At 33.7% G+C, this 18,892-nt stretch overlaps 1 protein-coding gene across 1 annotated transcript in view; it reads left to right on the top strand.

Annotated features, from left to right (window-relative positions):
- CRISPLD1 (cysteine rich secretory protein LCCL domain containing 1) overlaps positions 1-18,892 on the top strand; it is a 45,138-nt gene that overhangs the window by 13,475 nt on the left and 12,771 nt on the right. The window contains exons 3-12 of the mRNA XM_081266268.1: positions 11,072-11,190; positions 11,522-11,654; positions 12,653-12,768; positions 13,442-13,542; positions 15,154-15,294; positions 15,474-15,534; positions 15,643-15,709; positions 15,916-16,046; positions 18,094-18,137; positions 18,234-18,306. Coding sequence (XP_081122394.1) covers positions 11,072-11,190; positions 11,522-11,654; positions 12,653-12,768; positions 13,442-13,542; positions 15,154-15,294; positions 15,474-15,534; positions 15,643-15,709; positions 15,916-16,046; positions 18,094-18,137; positions 18,234-18,306 — 986 coding nt within the window. The remainder of the gene's footprint in view (positions 1-11,071; positions 11,191-11,521; positions 11,655-12,652; positions 12,769-13,441; positions 13,543-15,153; positions 15,295-15,473; positions 15,535-15,642; positions 15,710-15,915; positions 16,047-18,093; positions 18,138-18,233; positions 18,307-18,892) is intronic.

Raw genomic sequence — 18,892 nt, forward strand, 5'->3', positions numbered from 1 at the left:
TAATTAAAGCAGATTCTTAGAGTCTTGTGATTCTTAGAGTAATAGGAAGAAGAAAACATTTATTAAGATCTGGTATGTGTCAAATAATATGTTAGACAGTTTGCTGATAAAATTTTGAGATCCTTTTATACTCAGATATTTCTTTCTCAGGAAACAAATGATACATTAATATGCGCTCTACAGAAAAAGAATAATAAAGAGAGGTCTATAGGCAGAGTGTGGTCTGGGTTAAGGTGAGAGATGTACAGGAGATGGTTGGATGTCCAGCCTTGAATGGTGGAGCCACAACCTAGTGGGACTGAAACCTGGAACTGGACTGTGTGAGAGAACACCATCACCATGGACAGGCAGAGCGGAGAGGACTCAGAAGGCATAATCAGTACTTAAATTGCCCTGATTTGTCATCCGTGTCTTCCATTGGCCAAAACCAACCAGAAGCCAGAGAGCCTGAGGGGACTCTAGGTAGTTGAGCCTTTTGAAACATAGTACATGACATCGGGGGCTGAGATGGCTGTATGGGGACAAATGAAGAATAACATAAAGTTTATTTCTCAGGTTTTCAGAAAAAGACTTTGGAAAGCTGTATGTGCATATTTACCATCATGATAGTCATTGTTTTAAATGTCAGGAAGAGGATGCTGTAGGCATATTCCCCAGTAAAGTGAAGAATCTGATAGAAATGCTATTGTTATTAAAATAACTTTCAGCTTGGCAGTCAAGAAAACAGAAGACCATAGAGTTTGCATGGCTTTCTCTGGAAGCATAGCAACCTATCATTCCTGAGGCAAGAATCATTGATAATAACACAGAATTCTCAATACAGTGAGAGAGGTAAAATGAATAGTGTTATACTGGAGTTTCAAAATATGTAACATGCATTTAATGTTTCTTATATTAGTCATTGATTTAAGTGGGAAATTTGATGTTAAATTGTAGTGTCTGTTTCTATCTGTCCACCAACTTTTTATTTTGCAAAATTTTCATGTTAATGTTTGTTTTTAAAGTAGGCATCTCTAAGTGCAGTAAATTAAAGCAAGTTTTAATTAGTTTCAAACCCTGTTACTATTATTTTGATATTAAAATATAAAATATATGAAATATTAAAAACTAAATACTGAGGTCTCCTCAGATCTTGAGAGCTTAGTCCTGAAGAGTAAACGACTCTTCTCTTTGCGTGATAATGAACAGAGTAATGGCATTACTGTAGCCTTTATCAGAAAGTCTGTAAAAAGTTATGACATTTACAGAAAAATTCAACTTCAACTGATAGGGACTTACCCTTATGTAACTGACGTCCTTCCACCTAAATTTAAATCATCGTGTATGTCTGAGGCTGGGAACTTAGGTTCTTGTATATCTGACCTAAGTTATTGCCCAGTCTCAGGCATAGGTGCCAGGGAAAAAAGTATAAGGCACAAATTTTGAGTGAAAATTCTGGTTTGGTAAGACTCAAAGCAATAGAGAGAATTAGGAGAATATGTAGTGTGGTAGACAGCTTTTCCTTCATGTGATAAATATTTGAGAAAATCAACTGACAGGAGGAAAATTTTATATTGGCTCATGGTTTCAGAGGATTCAGGCCATTGTGTGCTGACTCCAGTGCAAAAACATCATGGTGGAAGGAAAACTGTTCAGCTAGCTCATGGTGGCCATGAAGCAGAGAGCAAGAGAGTGAAAGAGACAGATAGACAGTGATAGGAGAAAAAGAGAGTGTGTGAGAGGGCGTGGGAAAAGGGGACATGAGACATGATATACCCTTCCAGGACATGGCCACACTGACCTACTTCCTCCTACTAGGCTTCACTTTCTATACAGTTTTCACCACCTCCCAATAAAACCCTCAAATTATGCATCTGTCAATGAATTAACCCACTGGTGAGATGAGAGCCTTCACAATCCTGTCCTATTTCCAGACATCCACTTTTGAATGTTGCTTCATGGGGACCATGCCTATAAAACATGAGCCTTGGGGGACACTCGAGATCTAAACCACAGCACATACAAGCCATAACATATAGTAATAGGTAACTTATATGTTTCAAAAAGATTCAAAGGAGGGTGAGATAAAGGGAGTTTTGTGGTTGCAGTTGGTTCCAAGAGAAGGGACTTTCCAAGAGGAGAAAGGATAAGGCTTAAGTAGTTAAGGAAGAGAGGATAGAGAGAACAGTCCTGTTGAAGATAACCTGTGGTTATCTCTGGTGTGACCAAGAAATATGAATGGACAGGTGTTAGAACCTTACTACTGAAAGCATGGCTTCTCAGCACGGTCCTGGCACCAGGTTAGACTTAGTATTTCTCTCCTGACCAACTGAGTCAGAATCTATATTTTGATAGAATTCCCTAGTGGTTTCTAAGCATGGTTATCTAAGGCTGGGAACTCAGGTTCTTGTACATCTGACCTAAGCTATTGCTCAGTCCCAGGCCAAATGTGAGACTAGAAATAATCAATAAGTGTTTATTTGTGATCTATTCTAAGCCAAATTTTATATTAGAAGCCATAGTAAAAGTTTATTAGAGCAGCTGTAAAGGGCCCATGTTGAGAATGGTTGGGTCACAAGGGCCTCAATGGTGCAATGAGATGAGGTGAATTAATAGAGATTCTGGAAAAAATGTAATGTAAGTGTTGTTTCAAATTAATGGCTCTATTGCACCATGAGGACAGTCTGCCCTATATTATTCATCTGTTATAATATTAAATATAGTACCTGTGGACCCAGTGGTGTGTGCCTATAATCCAAGTGGCTCAGGATGCTGAGGCAGGATGGTGAGTTCAAAGCCAGCCTCAGCAAAAGCGAGGCACTAAGCAACTCAGTGAGACGCTGTCTCTAAATAAAATACAAAATAGGGCTGGGGATGTGGCTCAGTGGTTGAGGCCCCTGAGTTCAATCCCCTGTAAACTCTCTCCTCCCCCCAGAAAAAAAAATATGTATATGTATATTACTAGTATAATATTAAAACAAGGGTGTTTAATTGGAATTCAGATTTCCATATCAGAAATTAATTAATTTTAGGCATCTCTCTCATGGGTTACATACTTTTCTTTTAGTGATGTGGCTTTGTTTTAGAGTCAATTTTAAAGGAACCTTGCCTGGCCTGCCTCACAGTCTCTGTAGTTTCCTGGAGACCTCAGTGTGTGCATGGCCTTGAGGTGATCCTGCTCTCTTAGAAGCTGGCAGTGCCTCTGTGCTGGTGACTTAAGTGCTTCCTTTGAAACCTGAGCCTTGTGCATTTTCCCCACAACTATAAAGTCTTTTCAGGACAGGTGAAACAGAGCAGTTGAATACCTGCAGTAACCTCAAATGGCCAGGGGCACATTGCGGCTCTTTTCCATAGTGCTTTTTAATACCAGGTGACTTGCTAACTAAAATATCAGATGCCTTTTCAGCACAGAATTATTTATTTATTTATTTCACTGATGTCTGTTTGGAAGAAAAGAAAGTTGCTTTGAAGACTTAGAATGAAGAGTTGTATTTGGAATTTGAATTCGATGACTTTTAAACTGTCTGATGTTGCTTCCATAGAATAATGAATTGTTGGGATATCTGGGTGATCCAGTTAAAGAAAGGATCACATGGATAACACATTTCATCACATTATTTTTATTGAAGTTTCTGATTTAAATAAGAAAAAACAAGTGATTTGAGGAGGTATTTAATTTTTGAAGTAAGATGATTAAATTAAGAACCTGTCTTTTAGAAGTGGTGAGATAGCAAGTATAATCTTGTAAGGGTGTTATTATAAAAGATAACATATATTAGATAATATATAAAACATATTAAACATATAACATATAAAAGATAATAATATATTATATATATATATATATATATATTTAAATTACTTTGATTTTCATAAGTTGAAACAAAAATCACTGTGTTCCTGTTAACTTTCAGAAAAATTACACAAAGAGGACTGTGTCTTATTTCCAATATATTACCATTGTGTTTTCAGAACAAGGCTAAAGAGAGGCCTGGTTTTAACTTCTTGATTAAAATATCTTCTTATTCCCTTAATTGGAAATTCGTACCTTTTGTTACATATATCTATTTTGAACAGTGTTAATACAAGTGGCTCAGAAACAATTGAGCTCTGCTTTAATAATTACTCATAATTAGAACATCTGAAGCCTACTTGGTTATGTGATCTTGGAAGTCACAAAACTGCTTTTGCCCCTTAGTTAAGAGAATCTCTTTATTGTCAGCAGAAGTATTATTTCACTGTTATTATGTTCTTATGGGTGCTGCAAAGTACTATAGGGCATCTCCAAGGGAACGTAAGTCCAAATAATAGCATTTAAAGCTAAAAGGAAGGAAAAAGATATTTTCCATTTCTCTGATGTTACAGATAAGAAAAACAGAAACCAAACTTGACATAATCAAAGGATAGAGATGAAAAGGTACAATTTTAATAGTATTTAATTTATGGGGTATTTAATTACCTATGGTTGAGTAGTTTTTACCTTGGTCTCAACCTACACAAGAAAATGGGAGGAAAGTGTGTTACTCATGCCCTTGAGGTATTTGTCCAGAACACACAGCCCTCAGGAAGGGACATTTTAGCCTCACAGAAAGCTGCTCTTATTGGTTCTGACCGTATGCTCAGAAACGGGGTGGGTAGTATTGGAGATACAGGAGTGGTTTTCCAAATTAAGCATGTCATGGGTCCCCAAAGCAGGATGTTTGCGAAATTAATTAGTTTTCCTCAAATTGAAGTATTTCCACGCCTTCCATAATCATTTTTTGATTTTTATTATTTGTTAATTTTTCCTATATTGTATTGGTGTATTATAATTATACATATGTGCCAGTGTTAGAACCATGTAATCTGGTCAATATCACTCTACTATATTGAGTATATATCATTCTGCTATATTGAATATATCCCTGTTTTCCTCCCTTTCTTTCCCTACTTGGCCTCTTTTTCTATTCTACTAGTCTCCTTTCTACTTTTATGAGATCAAAGACTTATCTTTTCCCCCTTTTCCTTTCTAGCTTTCACATATGAGAGAAAAACACATCACCCTTGACGTGGAATTCATTTTTCAGAGTTTAGTCCAAATGCTCAAACAGCTTTAGAAAATAGTTTTATCATGTTACTTGAAATTTTCAGTGGTGGGAAGGCAAGGCCAGAGCATCCAACATAGATCCAGACGTCCAGCATTACTGCTTTTTTAATGCCACTGTGCTTATGTTCGATTATTATTTTGCTAGAAAGCAATGCATATTTTAAAAGTCCACATTAAGTTGTAAATTATGTCATGGGCTTGTGTTTGTCATTTAATTAGGTTACCTAATAGGATGATACTTAAGAACCAATTATGATTTTTTTTCACATTTATCTTGGAATTACATTAATGATATATCACTTTTGTGAAAACATAACAAATTTAATCTTATATATTTTTATGCTATTTACAGTTTTTCAATTATCAATTATAACATATTCTGTATGAAGTGGATGTTTAACTTTTATGTGGAATATGCTCTGTCTTCCACTTTAGTTTTAATACTGTGTTAGCTTTACTTTACTGAAACAAAATACTTGAGGCAATTAATAAAGGCAAACGGTTTATTTAGCTCACAGTTTTTGAGGCTCAAATTTAGGATTAGGTTACCCCATTGCTTTGGGCCTTTGGCGAGGGCAGCCCATAGCAATGGTGGGAGCACATCATGAAACAGGCAGTCACATATCAAGCAGAGAAGAAAAGAAGATGAGTAGAGCCCACAGTCCTATGAGGGTATGACCCCCAATGACTTAAGAACCTCTCACAAGGCCCTATCTCCTAAAAGTTTCACAGCCCCTCTTAACAGAGCTGCTCTGGGCACCAAGTCGTCATATATGTATTTTTGGAGGACAACTACTCATATTCAAATCATAGCAACTACCAATTGCAAAGACTTAGTCCTGAGATAATGCTCATCTCCAAACAGTTCCTAGTGACTAATCAACATTCATCTTAAACTCTTGTATGACATAGTGCAATAAAAAAATTGAAGCTATGAAGAGTGAATTCCCAAAACATCAATTTCCAAATTATATAAATCTGAAAATAGCTATAAATTTACTATGCTCAAGAAGATATAATTGAAAATACTTAAAACTGTTAAAGAGAAAACTTCTCCATACTTAAGAGAGAGAAAACACTAAATTTCTAAGGAGTCTTTTTGCCTAATATACAGTGATATAACTTACTGGTAAGCTTGTAGTATTACCTCTACTAAAGCCATCTTCTTGAATGATTTCCAACTACTATTGAATACTCTATTTGAGCAAGATAGCAGATATTCTGGTGGGAATATGAACTGCTCATATTCATTCATATTTCACAAAGGATAGTGGTCACAGTTTAATGTTAGTCCAGATAACTATGAATTTCTACTTTCTACAAATATAATATTTTAATACAAAAGTCATTATGTATTCAAAGTCTTTTGTTAAGATTTAAATTTATGCACACACATACTTGGAATAAGTAAGCCACCATATTGGACTGGCTTAAAAATGTTGAGCTGGGAGTGTAGCTCAGTGGTAGAGCACTTGCCTAGAGTATGTAAACTCTAGGTTCAATCCCCAATACTACAGAAACAAAAACCAGGAAAAAATACTAATGAAATGAAGAATATCAATAGTATTCTCAATGTTTATTTATTTTTTCTTTTTTTTTAAGAATCTTTTTTTTATTGACTATTTAAAGCATTGGGGGATAGTAGGGAATGTTTATTTTATTAATAAAATTTCATTGAAGACATTACTATGTTCTAAGAAGGAACAACATATAAATGTTGCTGGAAAACAAAGGTGTTTTCATTTCTATATACCTCGGGATCTATTCTATTAAATGGTAATTTTAGTGTAGTTTAACTTGAATGCTGGGTGAATAGTTCAGAGAGGGAAAGAAACAAAACCAAAGCCCCTTATGCCATCTTGATTTAATTTTCAAACCTGAATTTAAATAGCAATTCTTAGAGACCAACCTTCATTTTAAACAGAATGGGTACAATGAATTATTGATAGTCTTAAAACCTGAAATAACATGTTGTAGAATGAAAATATACACATACCATACTGTCACCATGTCATGACAGTATTTCTTCCAGAAGTGTTATATTTCCAGTACCTTGTGTTCTAATAATCTTTTTGATTTGTATTATTGAATCTGACATAAATACCTATTTTTGATTACATTCTTTAATTAATTTCTTTTAAATTGTCACTAATTAATATTTATTAAATATTGATAAAGGACTGAATTTTGCTGTATGCCCTCTCTGCCTCAGCCCTTATGTTAAAATAATAATGACCTTATTGGTGATATTATAGTTTATTCAATGTATTTTCCTCCTATTTTCAGTGGGCTAACCAAAAATTGAAGTTGCAACTTAGAAGCAACTTACACATTGTGTATACACAATAAATGAATTTAGTCCTCAAAGTTGTCTTTCTGAGTAACCAAATTTCAGCTGACATATTTTACAAATAAAAAAAATTAGCCTAAAGCATGTGAATGAAATATTTTAGATTTGATTTTAAATTCTATATAGTATATATAAACAAACTATCAAAATTTACAAATTTATTAATTTGAAGCTAGTTGTATATCTTCTCTAAAAAGGGTCTATCTTCAATTTTATCCAAAAAAAAAAATGACATCTAAGATTCTAGAACCATGTGAAACAAGAGCAAAATGACCTCAAATGACGGTCTTAAGGACTCTAATGCAGGTTATCTGGTGGTGCTCCTTTGGGGTCCTACATGTTTCCATGATCTGGATCACCATCACCTGAGGGCTTGGATAGAGCTCACAAAGCTGGATGAAATTCATATGGAAAAATAAAAGACCCAGAATAGCAAAAGCAAGTCTAAGTAGGAAGTGGGAATCAGGCGGTATAGCAATACCAGATTTCAAACTATACTACAGAGCAATAGTAACAAAAACAGCATGGTAATGGTACCAAAACAGGCGGGTGGACCAATGGTACAGAATAGAGGACACAGAGACCAACCACAAAATTACAACTTTCTTATATTTGATAAAGGGGCTAAAGGCATGCAATGGAGGAAGGATAGCATCTTCAACAAATGGTGCTGGGAAAACTGGAAATCCATATACAACAAAATGAAACTGAATCCCTTTTTCTCGCCATGCACAAAAGTTAACTCAAAATGGATCAAAGAGCTTGATATGAAATCAGAGACTCTGCATCTGATAGAAGAAAAAGTTGGCTCCGATCTACATATTGCGGGGTCGGGCTCCAAATTCCTTAATGGAGCAAGCTGTTCTTGATCTCCATCTCTGTGTTGTCTCTCCACATTGTCTTTCCAGCTATCTCTTTGCTGTGGCCCAACTTTTAAATTATTGGCTCAGGTATTCAAGATGTTTCTTAAAATTGAAAATAAATATAAACCAAAAGCAGATCGAAGCTCTGTTTCCTAACCTAGCCTTAGAAGTCTTACAACCTCATTCTGTTTATTAGAAGTCACTATGCAGCTCAGACTGAAGGAGAGAGGGGTGAATTCATCTATACCTTGTGTGGGGAGAGCATTTTAAAACATCACTAGGCATTTTTTCCCTAGCCATCTGTATCTGTGTGTGATCTTCCTCCAATTCCTGTCTGTTCCTGACAGGCGGTTGCTGGACTGGACACCTTAGGATAATTGTAGTTTTGTAGTATGACTTAACAAGATGCAAGTCCCTGATTTCCAGCATTATGGACAATTTGTCCCTTAAGGACAAGCTATTTCTTAGTTCTACTTGGAAACATGAGAGGTGATTATTTCTTCAACATTCTAGAAACAAAAGGAAAATCAGCATTTTGCCCATTTTCTGGGACTTTAGCTGAATTCCTTAGTTTTAACCTAAATTTTGTTTAGACAGATAACTATAGCAACTTGCATTATATTTTCATATAATAGATAAAATATGTAATTATAAAGTTAAGTCAAACAAATTAATTAGTAGTTACAAGTTAATGAATAGTATGCCCATATTAGCAAAGAGTACATGTCTGATAGATATTTATTTGCAGCATGCATTTCTCATATTTGTCATAAAACTGGTTATCTTGAATATTTGACATTAATTAACAGTAAAATTTAAGTTTTTATGAAAGTCTTATAGCTCCTAAGATTTTAGTTGCATGTAAACATGAGTACATGTCCCTGTGTATTTTTCTAGTTAATAGAAGTGTGCAATGATAGGAATATACTTATTCTAACTTTGATTATATTTTACTTTGTAACTTTGAAAACATGATTTTCTTTATGTTTTCATAACATAAAGAGAGGAATTATTATCTAGGGGAAATTATATGAATGAATTATGAGACTGTTCCTCACACTGGTGTGTGTGTGTGTGTGTGTGTGTGTGTGTGTGTGTGTCTGTCTGTCTGTCTGTCTCCATGGTTTCTTTCATTTTTTAAAATCAAAGTAACAAATTCTCCCCACACCCTGACATCCTCCCTTCTTCAACTTCTACCTCACCTCTCTTCCTTCTGTGCAAAGCATTAATTCACCCATACTTGCTTTTCTCCACTTTCTTTCCACTTAACTTATTAAGATTTCTCCCCATCACTGATCTGAAATTGCTCTTAATCCTGAATGGGTACTTAGAAAACCTCATATTTCTCAACCTTTATATGTCACTGGGCCTCATTGCCCATTCTTGATTCCTTAAATCTCTTGTTCTGTCATTCCTGTAATCTAGTCCTTTTTAGATTCTCTCAATTTTCTGATCATTTTTCTGACACAATGTACAATCTTAATTGTTCTTCCTCCCTTTTGATTTTGGTAACCCTATAATTTTTTTAAATTATGCTTATCATTCTACATCTTTTTTCCTGAATAAATTAATCTTTGGGTGAATAACTGCATAATTCTTCACATAGAACTCCAGAACTCCAATTATGTATTTCTGTGCTCTACTTGGCAGATATATAGTCCTTGTACTGCCTGCTGAGATTCTGCCAGGGAAATCCACAGACACATACTTCTATTTCTCTTTCCCATTTTCCTTTCTCATAACATGTCAGTCTTCACCTTTTCTTTTTCTTTACCACTTACTTTCAGTATCCCATCAACTTTGAGGAATTTAGATTCCTAAATGTCATTTCAGTTCATCTACTCTCTGAAATCTCCTTGCTAGTCCTTTAGTTGTGCTCATGTTCTCTTCCCTGAACTCTTTCCCTGTCTTCATAACACTGAAGTGGTAGTGCCAAGATCAAACCCCTTTCTACCTGACTTAGTGCCTTTACTATCATGTTTAGCACACTGCCTATTTTTCAAATTAATACCAAGTTGAATTCTAAACCCAGAGCTTGAAAAGTTATTTCTGTAATCATTTTATAATTTTAATAATTTTCTTATAGATTATTTTAAAATGAATTGTTTGTCATTTAATTTAATGTATAAAAATCATATCTATTTTATAGGAATCAAATTTATTATTCATTCATGTTTTCAACCAGCATTTATTGACAGACTCAGAAAATGCATGAGGTAAACTGCCTTGTGACAACTTTATGTCTCAGGAAAATGATCAGACATGCAATTAGACATTAATACTATAGTGTCATAGGTGCTAAATAAAGAGTCTTTGAGAGCTTCAATTTCTAAAAGAATTGAAAAGGTATCACGGAGACTGTGTTATGTAAGGTAGGATAGGAAAAAATGAGTAGGGGTGCATATGACCAATAACTGAAGTTTAAGGCAAAGGAAACAATACCAGCAAGGAATAGCATGTCATCATAAGGAACAAAGACCATGGGTTTTATGTGTATGGGAATTTATTGGGTGTGTTTAAGCAGAAAAATATATTTGTGATCACTCTAGTAGCTCTCAACATTTGTAAGACAAATTGGCTGGAGGAAATACATAGTCAAGGAGATTAATTAGACGACTAATACAAAAGTCTAGATAAGAAAATCAAGATGATAAGACCAAGATGTTGACTTTGTAGAGAAGGAAGAAATCCTAAGGACTGAATAACGAATGCTATAAGCCTAAGAAATGTCCATACTCTCTATATGCACACTGTATTCTTGTAACTTTATTTTATTTCTGTTTTGAATTGTAGACATGGGATGTGGAGCTGGAAAGATCTGCAGAATCCTGGGCTGAAACTTGTTTGTGGGAGCACGGACCTGCAAGCCTGCTGCCATCCATCGGACAAAACTTGGGAGCACATTGGGGAAGGTAGCTTAAAAATGTGAATTTTTGTTTTCAAAAACATAAGTGCTAGAAATGAAATACTTATTAATTTATCATTGCAGACTTTCAAGGCCTTGATGCTTAAAAGAATAAAATATCATAAAATAAATAAAAAAATGAAATATCATACCAGAATTGTCAGCAGGTTTTTAGGCTTGTTTTAAATAATTGATACAATATAATGGACATAAGTGCTTAAAATGTGCAACTTACACAGAACTATCTTTCTACCAAGTTTTATATATCTATTTTGCCATATTTTGTTTTGAAATTTTTCCAACTTTACTTATTCTTTGTGGTTATTTGCTTCTAATAGGTATAGACCCCCAACGTTTCATGTGCAAGCATGGTATGATGAAGTGAGAGACTTTAGCTACCCATATGAACATGAATGTAACCCGTATTGTCCATTCAGATGTTCTGGCCCTGTATGTACTCATTATACGCAGGTATGTTTGGGGTATGTTTCCTCTCCATTTTTTTCAAATTTAATTAAGCAACAGGAGGAGAACAAAGTTTACTGAGTATGTGTCTTTAATATGTTATTTGAAATGGTTATTGTTTTAAAAACTCACATCATTACTGATTACATGAAACAGCCTTATAAATTTCTTTAAATAATAAAACTAATTATCACAAAAAGTCCAAAAGACTTAAAAAGACATTATTTCCATGATTTTTCATATGAAACATCTTTTAATATGGCCTTAATAAATGCATATGGGGAGCAGTTTACTATCTTTAATGTCAAAGTTTTACTCTAAAGTATAAAACTTTAGTTTTATTTACCAGTAACAATTCATTTTATAGGTTTATAGAATTTATGTATATTTTTTATATTTTATGTTCATATTTGGTATTGAATGTGTTCTAAACTTCTAAATAAAATAATAGGCAGATTTGACTAGACAAAACTCACCACTGATTTCAGTTTCTAGAATTCCTACAACCTATTATCAGTGAGACTAATAATCTACCAGTGAGAAGAAACCTATATGTCTTTGCCATGTGATAAGATTTAAGATCAACTTGGAACTTCCTAATTACCAGTGGCACAATGAAAAGATCCTGTCGTATGAGAAATCTCAACACTTCATTTTTTTTCTGAGTGCTTTCTGTTTAAGATCTAAAATTCAGTTCATAGACATGTTAATATGGCAGACAGGTTTGTGAAGATATTAAATTTTGAATTATTTAGTAAGTTTATATTTCATAAATGCCGACATTTTATTCAAGAAAGAATTATTAACCTTTAGATTCCTTTTAAAAGTTTAATTCAGCAGAAACCAAAGTCTTGGGGAAAATACACTTTTTGATATTGTCTCATTTCATGTTGGTTGATAAATATTGGTTTCTCCAGTTCAATTTCTATTCATTTTTCTCCTGGATATGTCATCTTAGTTCATCTTAGCCTGCTTTTTCTGAATCTTTCTTTTCTCTAATGTAGGTGGTGTGGGCAACCAGTAACAGAATAGGCTGTGCCATTAATTTGTGCCATAACATGAACATCTGGGGGCAGATATGGCCCAAAGCTGTCTACTTGGTGTGCAATTATTCCCCAAAGTGAGTAGACAAAACATTACCTTTAGATGTAAATTTTTCTAAGAACATGAAAAATAATTTATATTTGTGATTTTTTTCTCATTTTCAGTATATATTGAGTAAATCACATTGTTTTAATTCACTTTACCTAATATAACAGTGATTATAGTTGCATAGGTCATAAAATAAGTTCTTAAAGTATTTATGAAAATTAAAAATATGATCTTTGTGAAGACAGGAATCATATATTTATGTCTTCAGTTTCACTCATTGAACTATTCTGTTCCATAGATGTTTAGAATTTTGATTAGAGAAAATGTATTTTTATCTTTATAAAGACCATTTGAACATACTCTAAAAAATTCCACAACCATTCTTAGGGACAAATTTAAATTTGTGAGCTATTTTGATTAAAGCATATGGGATATAGGTGAATATTCCATTATAATATTTAGTTTTCAGTAAAAAAAATTAAATTTTTAACAGTAATATAGTAAATTACTTTGATAATTTTCAGAAGAATGAGGTAGAAATCTGTATTTAAACCTAGTAAACAAAAGGACTGCTTACCAAAATATATACATTTAACACATCAAGATCATTACTTGGAAGATTCATATAGGGTGATATGTTGCAATGTCTTATAAATCATGCTGTTAGACTACCTCTTAATGGAGTGTATCATCTCTTTAAGGGGAAACTGGTGGGGCCATGCCCCTTACAAACATGGACGACCCTGTTCTGCTTGCCCACCTAGTTTTGGAGGGGGCTGTAGAGAAAATCTGTGCTACAAAGGTAAGTGCTATTTTTTTGTAATATTCACTTTGATTTATATTTTAATTCAGTCTGCATTAATTTGTACTAAAAAATAAAAAAAAAAGTAGGGCTAGGAGTATAGCTCAGGGTAGAATCATTACATAGCATGCATGAGGCTCTGGGTTCACTCCACAGCACCACACACATTAAAATAATAATAATAATTAATTTAAAAATGTACTTAATTACACAAAAGTACACTTAGTTTCCATAGCTATTTTTGGATATATTGTTGACTAGAGTGTTTCCATAACTGCTTTAATTTTTTAAGGTTTTGACAATTTAAGTTTATTTTTAGTGAATTTAAAGTTTTTGCAAAACTCTCCATGTACCTTATATACAATGAATCACATTGATTCTACACTTTTCACTGTAGGCTGTACAATTCTTTATGACAAAATATCCCAAAACATATATAATGATACTATAAAACTGTTATAATATTAATGCATTTGTTGTACTACGAAACTATTATAATATTAGTACACTCAAATGCGTTTGAAATCTTAAAAAGTAAATATAAATATGGTGTCACATTTATAGTGCACAGAGAAAAATTATATTTAACAGAGCTTTGTGAAAGTCATGCTTTTGAGGATCCAAGGGGATGCTTTTTATTGCCTTGTACATTCTTCTTAATGATGATTGGTTGAAATGTCTTGCTTTCTCTTGATGAATGAATGCTCATTTGCTATAATGAGCAGTCAAGAAGTGCCCATCTATGTCAGATTATTTTTAAATTCCCAGAAGCATTTGCACCATCTTTTCATTGTGAGTGTGTGTGGGAGGGGCGGGGGTTGTTGGTTTGTTTGGTTTAGTTTTTGTTTTTTATACTCTACCCATGAACCTGCTATGTCTCTGCCCTTTACCAAGGATCATTTTTTCTTAAAGTTGGCTTTCCTCTGCCTTCAGACTTCATTTTTCCTAGGTTTTGAGTTCTGGATCACACATGAAAATAATATACTGCTCTATAATGTGCCACTGATAAGCCCTTGATATAGGACAGTCTGAGAAAAAAAATATATTTAAAGCTTGAAACTATCTCCCATTGTCACGATGAAATTTTTGAACACTGAATTCCTTCTTAAAAAATGTTTTCCATGGAAATGGATATTGTAGTAAATAACAAGGGCACATCAATCCTTCTTTAGGCACATCAATCCTTCTTGTGGGAGAATTCTAAATGTGATCCTGCTGAAAATTCTAAAAATATGATTTCATTTGGGAAAGCAAAACTTACATTTCCTAATACCTGGCATTATTAAATCACTATGCATATTTTCTGATGTTATTATGAAAACCAAACACTGATAACATACTGAAATACAAGCAGAGTTTAGAAATGACTCCACTGAATATTAGCCAGATACTCACACAGATGAATCAAGGGCTCAAAGTCCTGTATGCGTATTTCATTTACTTCAGTGCAGTACATAATATTATGACTTTAAGATAAAATCTGTGCCCAAAAAGTACTGATTTTTCTAGTTTTAAATACTAAACATTGTATACAGGCATTTCATTATTTACTAACTTTTGCTCACGTAAACTGGGATTAATTTTTTTCAAATATCTCTTTCTTTCTGACAGAAGGGTCAGATAGCTATTATCCTCCTCGAGAAGAGGAAACCAATGAAATTGAGCGACAGCAGGCACAAGTTCATGATACCCACGTCCAGACAAGATCGGATGACAGCAACAGAAATGAGGTCATCAGCACACAGCAAATGTGTAAGACCTCTGCATCACTATAAGAATTTAAAATTTGTCCTAGATGGCCAGGCCATGTAGATTTTGTTAATTTGGTTCATTTGGGAATGAACCCAAACTTGTCATTGTATTATACATAACAAATGTAGCAGCTTTTACATTATCTAGATGATTTTGGTGATTTCTTATTTTCCTTTTAGCCCAGATTGTTTCTTGTGAAGTAAGATTACGAGACCAGTGCAAAGGGACAACCTGTAATAGGTAATACTTACTATCATTCTCAAAATCAACTGACAATATATAAGAAATCTTTTTATTTCAAACTGGTGTACAGAGAAGCTAAATTTTGTTTCCATTACTTTCATTTAGGTATGAATGTCCTGCTGGCTGTTTGGATAGTAAAGCTAAAGTCATTGGCAGTGTACATTATGAAATGGTAGGTATCAAAAATGTTAATTTTATGGAAACAGAATCCTTCCCTATAATTTTTAAGATTTGCATGTGGGATATAGCAACTGATATTAAGTATATTTTTCTTAGACATATTTATTTAATTTAAAGTCATCTCAGTAGCAAGTAGTTTTATCTTAGGCAGAGATTGAATATTTTAACATCGTGGTGTCTCCTCTTTTTTCCTTCAAGCAATCCAGCATCTGCAGAGCTGCGATTCATTATGGCATCATAGACAACGAGGGTGGCTGGGTTGACATCACCAGACAAGGGAGAAAACACTATTTCATCAAGTCCAATAGAAACGGTGTCCAAACAATAGGGTAAGTACCCAGGTGACTTTAAATTGCAAAAATGAACTAAAACATTTTTTTAGGGCAAAGTGTAGAAGCATTTAATTCATGAAGAGAGAAGTTGGTAATTTTCAAGATGTGTTTTAGCTACTTAATGTCCATAGATTAGAAGAAGGAAAAGGATCTGAATTCAAAGTTGAAACCTTTTTGCTTATAAAGGGCATGATCTGAATTTTCAAGAGTTTCATTAAGAATGTGTAAATTTACAGTTTAATGTAAAGCAATGAATTTTTTAGCTATGGCAAGTGATACCCCAGGGAAGACTGATTAATTTGCATATTCTTTCTGCTCTGTTTAAGGAAAATGGTTTATTTTATGCAACAGCAATTTTTTTAATGAATTAAATCAGATTACTTGGTAAAGAGCATTTAGCTAAGTCTATAATATACTATATTGTCTTCCATTGTCAGTCTAAATACAATTCAATACCATAAGAAGCACTGATTACTGTTTTCAATGTTTCTCATGTTATACACACTAAGTACTTTATTCTAAAACACTACAGTTTTGTTCATTTTTCTATAGGAAATAGAAATAATCTTTTGACATATTTTTGTGTAGTGTCTTTTGAACCTCAGAAGAATTGTTGAGCCTCAGAAGAATGTTTTTCTTAGCAAATGTAATTTCCTTTCTTTGTAACTATACAATTTAATCTAATCAAGCTCCATAGTAGGGTTAAGCTGGAATTCATAGTTATAGAAAATAAATTATTAAAATTTGTGGAATGAACTTTAATGTATACAGTTTTTTTCAGAGGCTTGATCTGTAGGTTTTAGCTACTTGCAAAACTCTCTTTAGTAAAATATATTTGTAGAAATATTTATTAGCTAATTCATTCAGCAAAATTTTATAAATTACATCAATAAATAATTGCTAGTTATTATCTTTATTAAGCCAAGCTCTGCATATTGTATTAAAGAACATTTATATTTTCTCTTAAGTTTAAGTTTTGCTTGTCTATTGTAGAAATTCTCTTGAAATATTAAGTGTACTACATTTGATAGGTTATATATACTTTGTGACTCAAATAATGTTATTGGGAGGGATGTCACATTGCAGATGATAAATATTAAATATTAAATTTTAAACTGAAATAAAAGATTGTTAAGATTTGCACCTTCAATCCTGAGCTAACATGTTCAGAGGGTGAACACATCATATCCATGCTAAAAATGCCATCACATGGCTGGGTGTGGTGGTGCACCTGTAATCCCAGCAACTTGGGAGGCTGAGGCAGGAAGATCTTGAGTTCAAAGCCAGCCTCATCAAAAGTGAGGAGCTAAGCAACTCAGTGAGACCCTGTTTCTAAATAAAATACAAAATAGGGCTGGGGATGTGACTCAGTGGTTGAGTGGCCTTGAGTTCAATCCACAGTACCAAATATATATTTTCACACACACCCACAGACATATACACACATACCATCACAAAAATCTTTACCTTCTGCAACAGGTATTTATCTCAAAATCTGTACATGCATAAGCAATTAAAATTTTGACATACAATGGTGTACCTAACTTTATATTCCTATTTTTAATAATTCATATAATGAGGAGAGATTCATTCATGTGCTATAGACACTTCACTAGATATATAAATAAAAAATGATTAATGCATACTCCTTTAAGGGACATATTATTTGTAGTCTTTATACAACATTGTCTTGTGTTTATCTCTGTGGATTCCATGGAAACTGGGAATTGGTATTTGAGAATTTTAATTTTGATATGAAACCAATGTGTAGATAGTATGTACATTGTTTGTGTTATTATCTATTTTTGAGATTAATAATGAAAAGAAACCACCCTCTAATGTTAAGAAGTGAAGGTAGTATGGATTTAGCCTAGGTGATGTATTCTTATATCTCTACTTACATAGGTATACTTATATCTCTACTTACATTTTAATGAAAAAGATTTTAAAAATACAGTGTGCATGGATCTGAAAGGCCCTAGCAGTTACACTTATGATGATGCCTAAAAGCAAATGATTGATATTACTGTCTTTTTATCTTTAGCAAATATCAGTCTGCTAATTCCTTCACAGTCTCTAAAGTAACAGGTGAGACTTTTTTTTTAAATCTCATTTCCTTATTACTGTGTGTTGGGTTTTCACTTCTAACAGAGTCACTTATTGTTTTGTGCTTTTATTCTTCAGTTCAGGCTGTGACTTGTGAAACTACTGTGGAACAGCTCTGTCCATTTCATAAGCCTGCTTCACATTGCCCAAGGTAATGTTTTCTAAATTTTCTTATGTGTGTATGTATATGTGCATATGTATGTGTGTGTTTGTGTGTGTGTGTGTGTGTGTGTGTGTGTGTGTGTATGGCTTTAGTCTGTTTTTACATGAAATTCTATGTCTCCAGGATTCAAATTATAGTGGAATTTATTGACTATAAAAAAAGATCATATACATATGATCTTGAACTGCTAAGCAGTAAAAAGTGATAGGACTTCACAAACTTCACACACTCCTGGCCCTCCTAGTATGTCTTCTCCAAATTCCAGAGTACTTACTGCTATTCTTTAGCGACAAGGATGGTGCATGTGATTTGTATGTTCATATTTGCTACAAAAGAGTTCTTTATCAGTCTGCTTGGGCTACTATAATAAAATGCCATAGACCAGATGGTATAAACAACAAAAATGTTTTCCTCACAGTTCTAGAGGTTTGGGATGTCCAAAATCAAGTTGCCGTATGATTTGGTTACTTATTGGGACTCTTCCTAGCTGTCAGGCAGCACCATGTATTTTGTGTCCTCACATGGTGGCTGGAGAAAGGGCTTACTCCCTTGTATCTCTTCTTAGAAGGTCACT

Source organism: Spermophilus citellus (assembly GCF_964194105.1).
Source record: "Spermophilus citellus genome assembly, chromosome: 14".
NCBI lineage: Eukaryota > Metazoa > Chordata > Mammalia > Rodentia > Sciuridae > Spermophilus > Spermophilus citellus.